The 15,575-nt window shown below is 45.1% G+C and overlaps 1 protein-coding gene across 1 annotated transcript in view; it reads left to right on the top strand.

Moving 5' to 3' along the window:
- TBX15 (T-box transcription factor 15) overlaps positions 1-15,058 on the top strand; it is a 103,637-nt gene extending 88,579 nt beyond the window's left edge. The window contains exons 7-8 of the mRNA XM_059374379.1: positions 478-575; positions 12,563-15,058. Of these exons, the coding sequence (XP_059230362.1) occupies positions 478-575; positions 12,563-13,347 (883 nt within the window). The 3' untranslated portion in view covers positions 13,348-15,058. The remainder of the gene's footprint in view (positions 1-477; positions 576-12,562) is intronic.
- The last annotated feature ends 517 nt before the right edge of the window (positions 15,059-15,575 follow it).

Below are 15,575 nucleotides of genomic sequence, written 5' to 3'. Positions count from 1 at the left end.
TGACAGAGAGAGATTACAAGTAGGCAGAGAGAGAGGAGGAAGCAGGCTCCCTGCTGAGCAGAGAGCCCGATGCGGGACTCGATCCCAGGACCCTGAGATCATGACCTGAGCCGAAGGCAGCAGCTTAACCCACTGAGCCACCCAGGCGCCCCAGTGACCTTGACCTTTAACAATTGTTTTTTTTTCCATGAAGACGGGACCTCCTTTGAAGAAAGCTCCAAGCAAAATTCCATCCTGGTTATGACTTGCTTGCGCATAATGTGAATTGGGTTAATTTCTTCTTCCTTACGCATTTCAGTGTCATTTGTTCCTTGTGCTCTTCTAGACTAATTTCCTCAGCGGGGGGCAGGGCGCAGTGAAATCTTTCAGTGCCTATGTACATACCACCTGTCAGACAAACCACTGCAGGATCTTTAAAAAGTAAGTACATTTCTTGGCATGAGTTACAACCTCCTTTGTTGGCTTTTCTCTCTGCAGAACCGGACTGGAAGCCATCATGGAGACTTACGCATTCTGGAGACCCCCCGTGCGCACACTCACCTTTGAGGATTTCACCACCATGCAAAAGCAGCAAGGTAAGGCCCGAGGCCATGGCCTCTTCTTAGTGATAGTGCTGGGGAGAGAGTGGGAGCAGAACTGAAGACAGCACATCTGGGCCCAAGCCAAGCCATGGGTCACACCAGTTCTTCTAGAATGAAGAGTACTTAGTAGCCTTGTAAATAACCAAAGCATAACTACTTGTGCAAAGAAGCCAGCTCTAGATGCAGAGTTCTCTCCCTTTTCTGAAAAGCAAGGTTATGTTCATGTTTACAATGGGGGTGAAATGATTATTTCTATGCCTAAGTGTTCATATAGCCCTTGGTATTCAAAGGTGTTTAATAATAATTTCATATATATGCCTCATTGCAGCCTTATCAGTTTCCTTATTCTGGTTTTGTGGAGGAGAAAAAGCTCAGTCCAAACAATAGGAATGAACTGCTTAAATCTGACAGTGAGGAGGCGATCTCTGCAAGCCCATCTGAAACTTGCAACTTATGCTCCCTCCTTTTCTGCTGAACACCTGGAAAGGCATGACACCTGTCTCAAGTTGATGTGCTGGGTGAACTTTTGCCTTGCCCTGTTCTGTGCTTTTCCTCCAGTTTCTCCCTTCTCTGGTAGCTCAGGTTGGGAAGCCAGTGACTTTAGCAAAGATGACTCCTGGGCTGACCTCAACTCTTTTCCTCAGTCGGTGGCTCTTCCCACGGCAGGACACCTTCACCTCAGGAAGCTTCCCAGAGAGTCAGACACTTTATGACTCTCTCTCTCTCTAACCTCCTTCCACCCCAAAGCGACATCAGTCAAAATTACAGAGCTTACTCTGTTCTGTCACAGGGCTGCCATTAATGGAACCCTAAGTTTTGAAATTGTTGGCTCTGTCATATGGGAAACCTTTCTAGGACTTGAAGAACTAGGACTTAAAGATTATATTACATTCCTCTCCCAGAGGAGCTTCCAGCAGTTTGCACGCTATATCAGGTTTTGTAACCTAAATTATTGAAGTCTCTCAGGTTTTAAGATGAAGGTGATTAAAAGGATAGGAGTTGGGGGCAGACCCCTTAGGTGAGGCTCTTATCCCCAATCTTTCCTAGCTTTGTGACCTTGGCCAAGTTCCCCATTCTTTCTGACACTTAGTTTTCTCATCTGCAGAATGGAAAAATATAATAGAATTCTTGTGAGGATTAAACGAGACAGTACATTTAAAATGGAGTAGGCCCTCACTATGCGCTAGCAATCGTCATCATCACCATCATCATCGTCATCACCACCCCCTGGTGTCCCTGTGCATGGAGACCTGGGAGGAAGTTCCCTCAGGGACGAGAGATACTGCCTTTCTGATGATTAACTATTTAAAGCCTAAACCTCATCATAGGGATCTGATGAGACAAGTAATGCAGAATTTCCATCCGTTTTTTGTTTTGTTTTGTTTTAAATGGAGGCGAAAAGGAAGCTTTCCACATGAAGCAACTTTCTCCTCATAATTCTGTGAGAGAAGCAGGGTCAGTACATATTCAGGGTGCTGCTCTTGCTCTAAGGCCCTCATGGGCCCTGAGAGGCAGAGGTGTTATGACATTTGGGAGATCTGGGCCTTCGTCTTTGATGGCCACGAACTCCCTCTATAACCTTGGGCAAGTTACTTTTAGTGAGTCTGTTTCCTCACCTACCAAAGAAGGGTAACTTTTCGTTGAGGTCATTTATATAAACATGCTTCATAAGTGAAAATGGGTCATTTCCACACAAAGACACTTACTTGATCTGGTGTTTTTCTGAGGTGGCTTCTTGTTTCTCTGCCTTGCTTTACTCATTGACTGCCCAAACTGGCTAAGTGAGAATTTCTGTCATGGAGGCCAGTGTGAGAAGGCTGGCAGAGCAGGCATTGGTGGTGACATCATGTTCACTGCTGTACTCTTGAGAAGAACTATCACAGGGCCTGGCAGCCTGGAAGGACCTAATGAAAGGAGGTCACTTTGCACCGTGGCTCAGGTGGGTAAGCTCACTGATACACTGGCCTGGAGCACAACCATCTGGAATGTTGTTTGGATAAGGATGTGGAGTGATGATTGGGGTTGACAGTCTGCATTTCACCAGCCTGTGGGGTGGTTGGGCAGGTGTTGACCATTGGAAAACTTTGGTTTAAGAGAAACTGAGCTTTCTTTCTTTTTAAGATTTTTTATTTCTTTTCTTGTATTTTTTAAATTATTTTTTTATTTTTATTTTTAATTTTTAAAAAGTCTTTCTTCCTTCCTTCCTTCCTTTCTTTCTTTCTTTCTTTCTTTCTTTCTTTCTTTCTTTCTTTCTTTCTTTCTTTCTTTCTTTCTTTCTTTTTCTTTCTAGCATGAGCCAGGGGAGGGACAGAGAGAGAGGGACAGGGAGAGGCAGACTTCCTGTTGAGAGAGGATCCTAATGAGGGGCTTGACCCCAGGACCCTGGGATCATGACCTGAGCTGAAGGCAGATGCTTAACTGACTGAGCCACCCAGGCACCCCTGTTTTTAATTTTTTTAAATTTAAATTTTAATTAGTGAGCATACAGTACAATATTGGTTTCTGGAGTGGAATTCAGTGATTCATCACTTAACATACAACACCCAGTGCTTATCACAACAAGTGCCCTCCTTAATGCTCATCACCCACCTAGCCCATCCCCCACCCACCCCCCTCCATCAACTCTCAGTTTATTCTCTACTGGTAAGAGTCTCTTATGGTTTGTTTCCCTTGCTCCTTTTTTCCTTTTCCTCCTTTCCATGTGTTCATCTGTTTTCTTTCTTAAATTCCACGTATGAGTGAGATCATATGGTATTTGTCTTTCTCTGATTGAGTTATTTCACTTAGTATAATACTTTCTAGTCCATCCACGTCATTGCAAATGGCAAGATTTTATTTTTTTGATGATTGACTAATAGTCCATCGTTTATATACGCTATGTCTTCTTTATCCATTCATCAGTCGATAAGACATTTGGGCTCTCTCCATAGTTTGGCTATTGTGGATAATGCTGCTATAAACATTGGGGAGGCTGTATGTCTTCAGATCTGTATTTTTGTATCCTTTGGGTAAATGCCTAGTAGTGCAATTGCTGGGTCATAGGATGGTTCTATTTTTAATATTTTGAGGAACCTCCATACTGTTTTCCAGAGTGTCTTCACAGTTTGCATTCCCATCAAAAGTGCAGGAGGGCTCTCCTTTCTCTGCATCCTTGCCAACACCTGTTGTTTCTTATGTTATTGATGTTAGCCATTCAGACAGGTGTGAGGTGGTATCTCATCATGGTTTTGATTTGTATTTCCCTGATGATGAGTGATGTTGAGCATCTTTTCATGTGTTTGTTAGCTATCTGGATGTCTTCTTTGGAAAAGTGTCTATTCATGTCTTCTGCCCATTTCTTAACTGGATTATTTATTTTTTGGATATTGAGTTTGGTAAGTTCTTTTTGGATTTTGGATACTAACCCTTTATCAGATATGTCATTTGCAAGTGTCTTCTCCCAATCCATAGGCTGCCTTTTTGTTTTGTTGATTGGAGAAACTGAAATTTCAAAGCAAAATGTCACACTTACTTAGTGATTCCATTTTTTATTAGTGGGGGGGGGGTGAACTTGGAATTATTGGATACATATGGTAGTAGGATGGGGCTAAAGGAGAAGCCAAAATTCTATTAAATTGTTTAATTGGAATACATTTTTGAACTATACACTGAACTTGATCCAGATTCTCATTATTAAGAAATATGTGGCTTGGTTTCTTGACGTTAACAAAGGACGTGAAAGAAACAACATCCAGTCCCTCTTCCCTTAAGAACTAAGAGTTCCAGTAACTCTGGACAGTATCACTCATAAAATGAAGAAAAGAGACAGAGCCATCTATGTTGAACTGTTTTGTGTCTTAGAAGAAGTAGAGAGTGTTGAACTTGTAGTGGAAACTTCAGTGGCAGACTGAGTCTTGTAGCAGTTTCCTTTTGGTGAAGTGAGTGTTGGCAGCATTGGTGCCAAACTTAAGTTCCACATGATGATTGCCTCACCCAACGTCCCTATAACCTCATCACTTCAGACACGTGAATATCTGGCATGTCAAATCTGGGGCCCTGAGCCAGTTCTGTGCTCCTGTTGCTGCTGCTGCTGCTGGAGGCTGGACCCTCTCCTCTGTCTGAGTGAAATTAGGAGGCTGCTTTTTTTCATCCCATCCTTGTGGTCATTTTTGTTTCTCTCTCATGAAGACCCATTTGTTGATAAAATTTCAAAGGAAAACCCCTTAGTTGAATTAGCCACCATTTCGCAAAACGCCAGATCTTTCTATTTTAAAAAAGATACTGAATGGGTATTCTGTATAGTTGTTTTCTCCACTGGAGAAGAATGCATGGGATTCATCCTCCTCAGTCTTTTACACAAAAAGAAACCAAGGTACAGAGCAGTCTACTTGCGTGTGTGCCGCTAAGCGGTGGCAGAAGTGAGTTGAGGATTCCCGGGTGGCTCTCCATCTCGATGGGGCCCTGGCCTTTCCACCACTTTCCTTTCTTCATTCTTACTCACTAGAGCTTTAATTCACTGCAATTTTTTTGTTTGTTTGTTTATTAATTTTTTTTTTTTTTTTTTTAGTTTACTCTGATATTTTCTTGTCAGCAACTTGAACGTTAAGTCTAAATAGGTCAGTATTTTATTTTCATCAAGTCAGATGTCTGGTCTTTACTTTCAGACATCTTCACTGAGAATCTGCCAGGGAGTTTACATGTTGGGAGAGTCTGAAGCTAGGGATTACATTTCCGGAGCGGCTTCTGCCCAAACATGGCTAGTGGTGGGGCCAAAATGAGCCAACCATGGAAGTGGTGCTTGGGGGATGTTGACTGAGGCAACACAGATAGAGAATAAAAAAGAAATCCCAGGCCAGTTATGGCCAAGGGCAGTCCTGTTGTTCTTTTGATGTATACTGGAGCTATTTGTTTGGCCCAAACTGAGGGGTCCTTCTCCATGGGGTCTGACAACTGTTGTTTATAAGGAACCATCCTGGACCAGTGACACCAGAGCTGGCAGAACATCTTCATCTGTGGAAGTAAGGGGACCTGTCATTTACAGAAACCCTCCCTTGCCCTCAACTGGTAGCAGACAAAACAGAGGGATTTTAACACTGTTGGGGCTTTTTATCTGTCAGGCAGTTAAAAGGATGTTGAGCTTCTCTGTCAGTGTTAGGCGTTTCATCAGTTTGATTTGTAATAATTACAAATTACGATTACAAGGTTGGTCCTTGAAAGGGATTAGATGCTGAGAATTCATACCAGTAAAAGGTAGAGAAAGGAGAACAGTTCAGTGGACAGCGTGGCTTTGAACTCCTGTGGATCGCCGAACAATTCAGAGATTGCCACTTAACGCAGATCTCATTTATCACTGAGATCAGGAATGATGCCCATGAACAGCTCAGATGCCCCCAACTAAGATGCTCAGATGCCCCCAACTGAAGGCATCTCAGTTAGGTCCACTAAAACAGTTATTGGTGACATATCCTATGTTGTCCCAAAGTCCCTTATGCTCAGTGTGTCCAAAATTGAGTCTAATTTACCCCACAGACTTGGCGCCCTCTCCTGGAGGAAGGACACTGGTATCCACTCACCATCTGGGTTGTTTCCTTCCTTCCCTACCCACCATAACCAACAGTCACCAAGTTCTGGCAACCCCCAACCCCTGCCATTGTGGTAACATAGCTGCCAGCAGCCCTAGACCTCCATCTTCTTAAGTTTAAATCTGATGGTAAAGGTCACATGCCCTTCTTAAGGTTTCTAGCAAAATCTCACCAAGTCTCACTGACTCTAACTGTGTCACCTCTGAACCAATTACTTTGGCGGGGGCCGGGGAATATGATGCTTGGACCATCCAGTCCTTAGTCATCTGCCTTCCTCAGAGGTGGGCGGGGGGAGGGCTGAGTGGGGGAGGGGGTTTCTCAGTGGGAAGTTCCATAGTGTGGCCAGGAGAGAGGCAGATCAGCTCTAAATGGCAATCACAACCGATGTGTATACAACAAAGTAAAACAAGTAACAGAAAAAACAAGTAAAACAAGGCAGTAAAACAAGTAGCAGGAAAAACAACCCAATTAATGGAAGGGGGAAAGATGGGGCCAGCCCACCTGGGGCAGTGTCACAGGCATGAGACAGGGCCATGCAGGAAGCACAGAGACTCAGAACCCAGAGGACCTATGTGAAAGATGAGAACTGGGTGAATATATCAAATGCTATTTTAAAAGGAAGAGGTTCAGATCCATGTATATCTTTAAACTTTACGGAGAAGGATGCATTGGGAGTCTTTCTCATTAGTGCTGTAATGTTAAGCATCTGCATTTTAAGAAGGGTACTCCTTTCAACTAAGGGCTGGGATCATGACCATTAATTTCATGGCCTCTGGGTTTCTTCCCTGGGATGAGTCCATAGGGTGTTGACATTTTACCTTTTACCTGTTTGCAAGCCTCAAAGAATGCTGCTCAGGGCCATGGTGACTCCGCCGTGTCCATTCTTCAAGGATACATGCCACTGAGTGATAGGAGAGAAGAGTCAGGCTGATGGAACCAAGTAATCACATGGAAATTTATTCTTTACTAGCCCAGATGGGGTATTGTTTTTACTGTTTTTCAACTTGGGGGTTGGGGGGAATAAAGCACAACAAAATAAACCCCAAAGGAAACTGTATGTGGAAGCCTCCATGTTACAATCTGGAAGTGATCGATTTAAAGATGCAAAAGTCAGCAGGTTTGGTATTCAGGATTTTCATGGTCACATTTAACTTGTCTTCATGGTATACAAGTATATTCTAAGTTATTGTCGTCGTATGGAAGCACTGCTAAACATGTATTCTTTTTGGTTAGTTTGGCCCTGAGCCTTAAATATTGGAACAGGCTAATGTTGAGGATGAATTTCGATGAGGACTTCCTCGCTTGGCTCCGTGGGTGAAACAGGATGCAGGGAGGAGGGATGGGTGGGGGATTGGTCTTGGAATACCAGAGACTTTTCAGCTACTTGGGCATTACATTTTCGTCACCTCTCAGAAGTGGATTAAGACCTCTGAGGACAGTGGGAAAGACACCAACCTACCTACCTGTGTTCAATTCCACTTGCTTGGTCTGAGAAGAGATAGACTTGGGGCATCAGATTTCCATTCTGGGCGGGGGTGAGGGGAGAGGGAAAGATAGTCCAGAGAGGAATCCGAGGTGGTTTAGCTTTTGGGAAGATTGGCTTAATGGGCCCATAGTGGTTAAGGGCCCACAGCTCCATCATTCACAGCCATGAAGGCAGCCTGTTACATCCGGGTACCTAGCTGTGACATAGGCTCACCAGTGTGCGGGGAGGCCAAGAGGCTCAGCTCCATGGATAGGAGCCAACACTTGAGAGTTGGAACCCGAATGTCCTAGGATTCCTCTCTCCTTCTTCACTTACAGAAGGGCAGAGAAGAGGAAACAGTATTTACAATGTGCTGAACTTTGACAAATACTCAATGCCTATGTGCACTTTATATTATATGTTATTTCATCTGTTTCTCAGAATATCCCTACAGAGGGAGACACTCAACATTCCACTTCCATAGAGAGGCTCGCTCACAAGATGCCATACTCAGTAAGAGGGCCGGGCAATCCAAAACTCTGTAGTCCGTGCTCCTCTAGTAAATAAGGTCTCAGTCCAGACTCTTAGAGCGTCGGGGAGGGGATGAGGTCAGACTGTTATGCAGGAAAGGGAGGTAGGCTTTTCCTGTGAGAGGCAGCTCTGACCCCTCTGTAGAAGTGTGCCCAGGCCTTCCACTCTACCCTAGCTCTTCTGTGATGCGAGGCCTCAAGGCAGCCCGGTGTTGAGATGCACAGGGAGGACTGCCTGCCTCCTGAGGCTTTATTTAGCCCTTGGCTGGTTCTCTCCATCTCATACAACGACCGCTAGTCTGTGAGGTAAGAGAGTAGCGACTTCTCAGTATCTTGGCTTGCTTTTCTGCAAAATATGTACCATAGTCTGCTCTTTCTATGTGGACAATGGAAAGAGCTATTATTTGTACTGACTACTCTTCAGTGCATAGCAGCGTTTCTTCAAACGCTAGTTCATGTGGGGGCTCCCACCCCCTGAAACGCAGCAGGCCACCAAGTCTCATTTCCAGGGAGTGTCATTTAAAAGCCAAAAGCAAGCTGACTACACACTTTTTAGCATGTACCTCTCTCATCTGCTCAGCAGAAATCCCTGTAACTTGTTAATAGTTCCCTTCTTATTTTTTTGTAGTGAAACCAATTGCAGCCTTAAATCAGTACCATTCGTTCCATCTTGGGCCATCTGAGAAAACCATTTAGGGTTGTAAAAAGTCATCTGCTCCATCTTGCCCTTCCTGCTGCGAGGCCAGGGCCAGAGCTGATGGAGTATCCCTAGAGCAGGACAGTGCAGTGTGCTGAACGGGCGGTCTCTTCGGGGACCGCATAAACACCAGATCTGGGGGAGAGCAAGGATGGACTTTCAAAGAGTGGAGACCAGATACATGTCCCATAAAACACAAATCTCTTTACAGCTAGAGTCGAGTTTCTCATTTGTGCCATTGCACTTATTTCCCTGAAGCTAAAAGTGTTTAGGGTAGAAGAGGAGGAGTGTAGAGTGCCACTTGCAGAGCAGGAATCTCTGAATTTCCCATAAGGCCCTGGAGGCAGGTCACTCTGGGGTCCAAAAACAAGAAGTAGGAGATGTCCTTCCTCATGCTTCTCAGCCGTCCCCTTCCCAAACTCCTTTACATCAAAATGGTTCCTTGAAAATTCCTTGCTATTGGTCATTCACATTGTAGCATAAATTTAATCTCAGATGCCAATAGAATTCTGAGAAGGACAGAAACAGAAGCCTATCAGTTTGAGACCCTCTGTCACAGATGAAGAGAAGGAAGAGGCAGCCCACATTGCCTGTGGTCATGAGCTGAACGGAGGCCAGTGGACCTGCAATTAGTCTGGTTTACTTCTCACCTTGATATATACGATATTGCCTTACCTCAATTTGTGGAATAAAAATCTTCTTACCTCTCTTAAAGGAATTTAAGGCATAAAGAAGAAAGAGGATGGAGAATTTCCGGAAATGACTCTAAAATCAGCAATTGTTTATTCTTCTATTTTGGAAGTTCATTGGGGGAAATTAAAAAAAAATTTTTTTTTTCATGTCCAGATTTTTTTTTTAAATTTTTTATTTTTTATAAACATGTATTTTTATCCCCAGGGGTACAGGTCTGTGAATCGCCCAGTTTACACACTTCACAGCACTCACCAAAGCACACACCCTCCCCCAATGTCCCCACAGCACTCACCAAAGCACATACCCTCCCCATTTATTCTTCTCCTCATTGGGGGAAATTTTTTGACCAAGGAAGAGATGATATTAGTTGGGTTTTGTAGAAAATCAACTCTGAAGAAACTATTAACGAGCTAAATTTGAACTTCCCCAATCAATACCACTATCATATTTGTGGGTGTAGGCTGAGGCTAAAAATGAAATTTAGGTTTCTCTTTGAGGTTATCTGCTCCTAGGTTTGCACATCTGGACCCTCCTCCCTGACATGCTGTGGATGGTTTCTTTGGATCTCAGCATTACAGAAGCCTGCTAGTTTTCTTCACATTTCTCTCACTGATTAAAAACCTTATTTCTGCTCCTTTACACTTAAAATGTCCTTTACCCTTCTATAGCAGCTCAGGTTCTAAGAATCCTCTCAAGAATTGTGAATGAGCTAGGGGCACCATGCTCCTTGGGGGAATCAGGGCCCTCACAACCCCAGGAAGCTCCCAGTCTTGTCCCAAAGGAGGGATTCCATCATGGTAGAGTTCCTATATGGAAGACAGAGCAGCCTCCCATTCTGGAATTCAAATGAAAGGTCTGGCAGCCCCAGCATTCACCATTGCCTTTAACTGCCAATGGGTGGGGCAAGATGGGCTGTTGCCCAGTTGCTTCGTAGCCCTGGGAAAGGGGAGGCTTGGAAGGGTTATTTTTGCCTTCTGAAACTATCTGAGAACACGTGTGAAGTAAGTAGTTGAGTTGAACTGGCCCTTTGTTGCTGCTTCAGCCCCCGATCCAGTTCTAACATCCCCATGTCTAAGGAGCAACTCTGTCAAATACAGTGTCAGGAACTCGGAGATGAAAGGGACCTGGAGGTCTGCTCACCCGGGAGTGTGGTCTCCAGACCAGACATCAGCATCAGTCTCAGAAATGCAAATTCTCGGGCCCTGCCCCAGACCTGTGGAATCAGAAGCCCTGGGGGGTAGAGTCAGCGATCTGTTTTAACAAGCTTTTCATGTGATTCCCATGCAGCTTAAAGTTTAAGAATCACCCTGCTGGGTGCTTTGAAATAAGGAATTTGGTTGGTATCACTGGTTTTCAACCCTGGCTGTACATCAGAATCCTTTGATTCTCATGTAGTTGGTCTGAGATGGGATCTGGTACTTAGTGGCTTCTCTTAGCTTGAGAACTACTGGATCCAATTCAGTTTCTCATCTTCTGGATAAAGAAACCCAGAGAAGATAGGGATGTGCCCAGGGTCACATGGAGGTTTTGTGTGGCAGGCTGGGAGAAAGGAGGGGTTCTGACTTTGTGACCTATCTGGACTCGCCCTAACAAACATCCCAAATCCACAAACTACATTTACAGTCTTGGTTCCAATCTCTGAGACACAGGACAAGCTTTTCTAGAGGGAGATTAGCAGAGCCTCTGAATTATAATGATTTAGTTACAGATTAGCTTTGTTTTATGCTAACCTAGCTCTTCTGGTTGTGCTCATAATGTCTTTCATATGATAGGACTTTGGTCCCACACCTCACCTCCTCATAATATCTGGGCCCTCCTGCTCAGCCTTTCCAGGCCTCAGCCTTGACTTGGTACCTTGCCCCAGTACCCCATTTCCTTTCTGAATGAGGGCCTGAGATTTGATATGCTGTGTTTTTAGCTGGAGGACTAAATATGGCAAGGTCAGCAATAGTCCCAGGTGACAATATGTAGCTAATGCATTTCCATGCACAATGGGGGGAAGCTGAGCTGGTGGATTTTAAAGCTGATTGTCAGAGGTCTTACTGGAAAGTGAATTTGCTCATGAGAAATGGCAGTCAATATTGGAGGGCTTATTCTTTCCTTTTAAACAAGACTTTGAGGACACATACAGACACAAGAGTTTAGTGTTCTTTTGTGTCCCCTCTTTTGGACTGTGTGTGTGTGTGTGTGTGTGTGTGTGTGTGTGTGTGCCCATGTACCTGTGCACAGGTAGAATCACTTGACCAGGTCTGCTGAGTTAATAGAAAGTGATGGTTCTATAAAAATCAGCCCATCTTGGGCATTTGAGGGCACCTGCTGCCTGGCTTGCATCTGGCCTGCACAGACTCCTCTTAAAAGGCCTCTGACTCACTCTGGAAAACAGTATGGAGTTTCCTCAAAAAGTTGAAAACAGAGATACCGTACAACCTAGCAATCAAACTCCTGGGTATTTACCCTAAAGATATAAATGTAGTGATCCGAAGGGGCATGGGCACCCAAATGTTTATAGCAGCAATGTCCACAGTAGCTAAACTATGGGAAGAAACTAGATGTCCATCAACAGATGAATGGATAAAGAATATATGGTATATATACACAATGGAATATTATGCAGCCATCAAAAGGGGAAAGCTTGCCATTTGCAACGACATGGTTGGAACTAGAGGGTATTATGCTGAGCAAAACAAGTCAGGGAAAGACAACTATCATATGGTGTCTCTGATATGAGGAATTGGAGAGGCAGGGTGGGGTGGTCATCGGGACAGGGAGAGAAAAAAATGAAAGAAGATGAAACTGGGGAGGGAGACAAACCACAAGAGAATCTTAATCTTAAGAAACAAATTGAGGGTTGCTGTTGGGGAGATGGGAGAGGGATAGGGTGACTAGGTGATGACATTGGGGAGGGTTATGTGCTATGGTGAGTGTTATGACTTTGTAAGACTGATGATTCACAGACCTGTACCCCTGAAACAAATAATATACGTTAATTTAAAAAAAGGCCTTTGGCTCAATGGTATTCGCCTTTTATTTTTTAGGGGGCAGCACAGGCACATCCCCGACCACCTCCAGCACTGGGACACCATCCCCTTCAGCTTCTTCTCACCTTTTATCTCCATCCTGTTCTCCTCCAACATTTCATCTGGCCCCCAACACTTTCAATGTGGGCTGTCGAGAGAGCCAGCTGTGCAATCTAAACCTCTCTGATTATCCACCATGTGCCCGAAGCAACATGGCAGCCTTGCAGAGCTACCCAGGGCTGAGTGACAGTGGCTACAACAGGCTCCAGAGTGGCACGGCTTCAGCCACTCAGCCCTCAGAAACCTTCATGCCTCAGAGGACTCCATCCCTGATCTCAGGAATACCGACTCCTCCCTCGTTGCCTAGCAACAGCAAGATGGAAGCCTACGGCGGCCAGCTGGGGTCCTTCCCCACTTCCCAGTTCCAGTATGTCATGCAGGCCGGCAATGCGGCCTCCAGCTCCTCATCACCACATATGTTTGGGGGCAGCCACATGCAGCAGAGCTCCTACAACGCCTTCTCTCTCCACAATCCTTACAATCTCTATGGATACAATTTCCCCACTTCTCCCAGGCTAGCTGCAAGCCCAGAAAAACTGAGCGCCTCTCAAAGCACTTTACTCTGTTCTTCTCCTTCCAATGGGGCCTTTGGCGAGAGGCAGTACCTGCCCACAGGAATGGAGCACAGCATGCACATGATCAGCCCTTCGCCCAATAACCAGCAGGCGACCAACACCTGTGATGGCCGGCAGTACGGGGCGGTCCCAGGCTCCTCCTCCCAGATGTCCGTGCACATGGTTTAATGGCCTGTCCGAGCACCAGGGAGCCCACTGCAGCAGGGGCCCAGCGTCTCCATGAGCAGATCTTCCTTTCTGGGAGCCGAAGCCTTTGAAAAACGGGAACTGTGTTTTTTGGTTTTTGTTTTTTCTGGAGGAAGAAAGCACATACCCATGAACAACAAAAGACATTTAAGGCACTGAAGGAAATACTTGCAGTGGAGTCATCTCCGACTCAGTGGCCATTCTCCTGCCTTCCCAAACCTTAGTTTTATAAAGCATTGCCTACTCCAGAGTGGCCTTTGAAGAAACTGAATAATCATTTTATAATAATGTTAAGGGAGATACTAGCATGTAGCAGCCATGAAAAGTTACCCTGACATGAATAATACAGACCTACCTGTACATGCATACATACAAACATACATACATACATACATACATACGTGCATGCATGCATACACACACATATATATTCACACAAACTCTTACACCAACACACACGCACACTGACTTGGAAGGGTGTGAACTCTGTGCAGGGGGGCCCAGGTGGGGACTTTCACCAGGAATCCCATCTCTACAGCAGTAGATGGACTGGGGCAGCAATGGCAGTCAACCTTTCTGCCCCGTAGCCCACCCCGTTTCTGGAACGAACCGTGTATTCTGGAGCCCCTTCTGGTCCATGAGGGTAGACAGGCATCAGCACTACAACTGGACTTGGCTTCCTGAAAATGATTGCTTTTGAACTTTGGCTCTCCTCACTTGGCGTGCTATCGCTGACGTTCCAAGGGGTGCCTCTGAAAAGGGAGTAAGAGCAGCCGAAGGAGAAAGGAAGAGAAGGAGTAGTGAGCAAGAGAGAGAGGTGGAAAGCAAGACTAAGAGGGAGTGTGAGCAATGGTGAGAGTTGTAATGTATGGAGGAAATTGGTTTTGGTTTGGTCCTCACTTCTTTCCCCCTACCGGTTCTAGAAAGAATCGTGGCATCACCGAGGAATAAACGTCTCTGGGACATTATGCGGAGTCAGGGCACTGGTGACAGGGACAGGGGCAAGGAATGCACTTCGATCCTGCAGCTCTGACCACTGTTTTCCAGGGGGGGGGGGTGCCCCGCATGGGCAGTGCTAATTCCAGAGCCTGCAGCTGGCAGGGGAGGGGGACCGGAAGGAGTATGAAGAAGGAAGGGTGTTATAAGCCTGACAGATGATACCAAGCGCAGAGGTGACATAAAGAGGCCTGGCCCTCCACATGCCAGATCCAGACACCTGACCTGGATCGCCTGCTCCATAGCCCCCCTGCGGCAGGAGAAATCCGGGCGCATCCAGGGAATCACAGATGGGTCTTCTCCATCCTTCCACCTGCCCTTAGATCTCCAGTTTTTTCAAATAGTTCATTGCATTTTGAAGTTTTGGGTTTTTTCCTTCATCTTTCCCTTCCCTTTCAGATCCTTTAATGTTAAGAAAACAAGTGAAGTTTGGTGCAAGCTAAACTTTTTAAGTGGTGTGGAAATGCAAATAATACCAAGTAAAATAATAACAGATATTATTAAGATTTTTGGTTTTGAGGTGTTGTAGATAAATGTATTTATGTGCCTAGTGGGGAATCCAATATTATGAATATTAAAAAAGGGGGCAATAAAAAGGGTATGTAAAATATGTATGAAGTAAAGGTGTATAAAAAATTTGCCCTTATGCACGGAACGCTGTTTCTAAGTGCCAAGCACAGAAAGCCGCTAAATAAAATCTTTGCAATTGTCTTATGGCGTGTTTGTACGGATTAAGTAAATAGCAGTGTATGCATTTGCATTGTGCTTTACAGTGAGCATGGCACTCATGTCTCTGCTGCTTGGCGTGATCTTTATGTAGACCTCCTCAAGCAGATTTCTTCATCCTCATTTTGACTAGTAACTAAGCTCCAGTGAGGTTGAGTGGGTTCTCCGGGATCGAAGAGCCGGTCAGAGAGGGAACGAGGACTTGAAACCAGGTCTGACTCTAGGGCTGTTTGCTTTTGTGTCAGCCACAGAATCCAGCCAGTCCAACAGCGACCCTCATCCCGGCCCTGTGCCCTGTGTGTGAAACCGTTCTTTATATGCGTATGTCAGCTCATTCCCCCATAGTTCTGTGAGATAGGTGTTATTTTGATCATCATTTCAGAGATCTGGAAACAAGCTTTAAAAAAATACGTATGGGATGCAGGCCCTCGTGTAGCAAGTGATTGAGCTAGCCATTGGAGCTCTGGGTCTGTGCCTGGTTCTGCTGC

The sequence above is a fragment of the Mustela nigripes genome, chromosome 14 (genome assembly GCF_022355385.1).
Source record: "Mustela nigripes isolate SB6536 chromosome 14, MUSNIG.SB6536, whole genome shotgun sequence".
In the NCBI taxonomy this organism is placed as follows: Eukaryota; Metazoa; Chordata; class Mammalia; order Carnivora; family Mustelidae; genus Mustela; species Mustela nigripes.
Note: the sequence above shows the minus strand (reverse complement) of the source record. Positions and strands in the feature narration are given on the sequence as shown.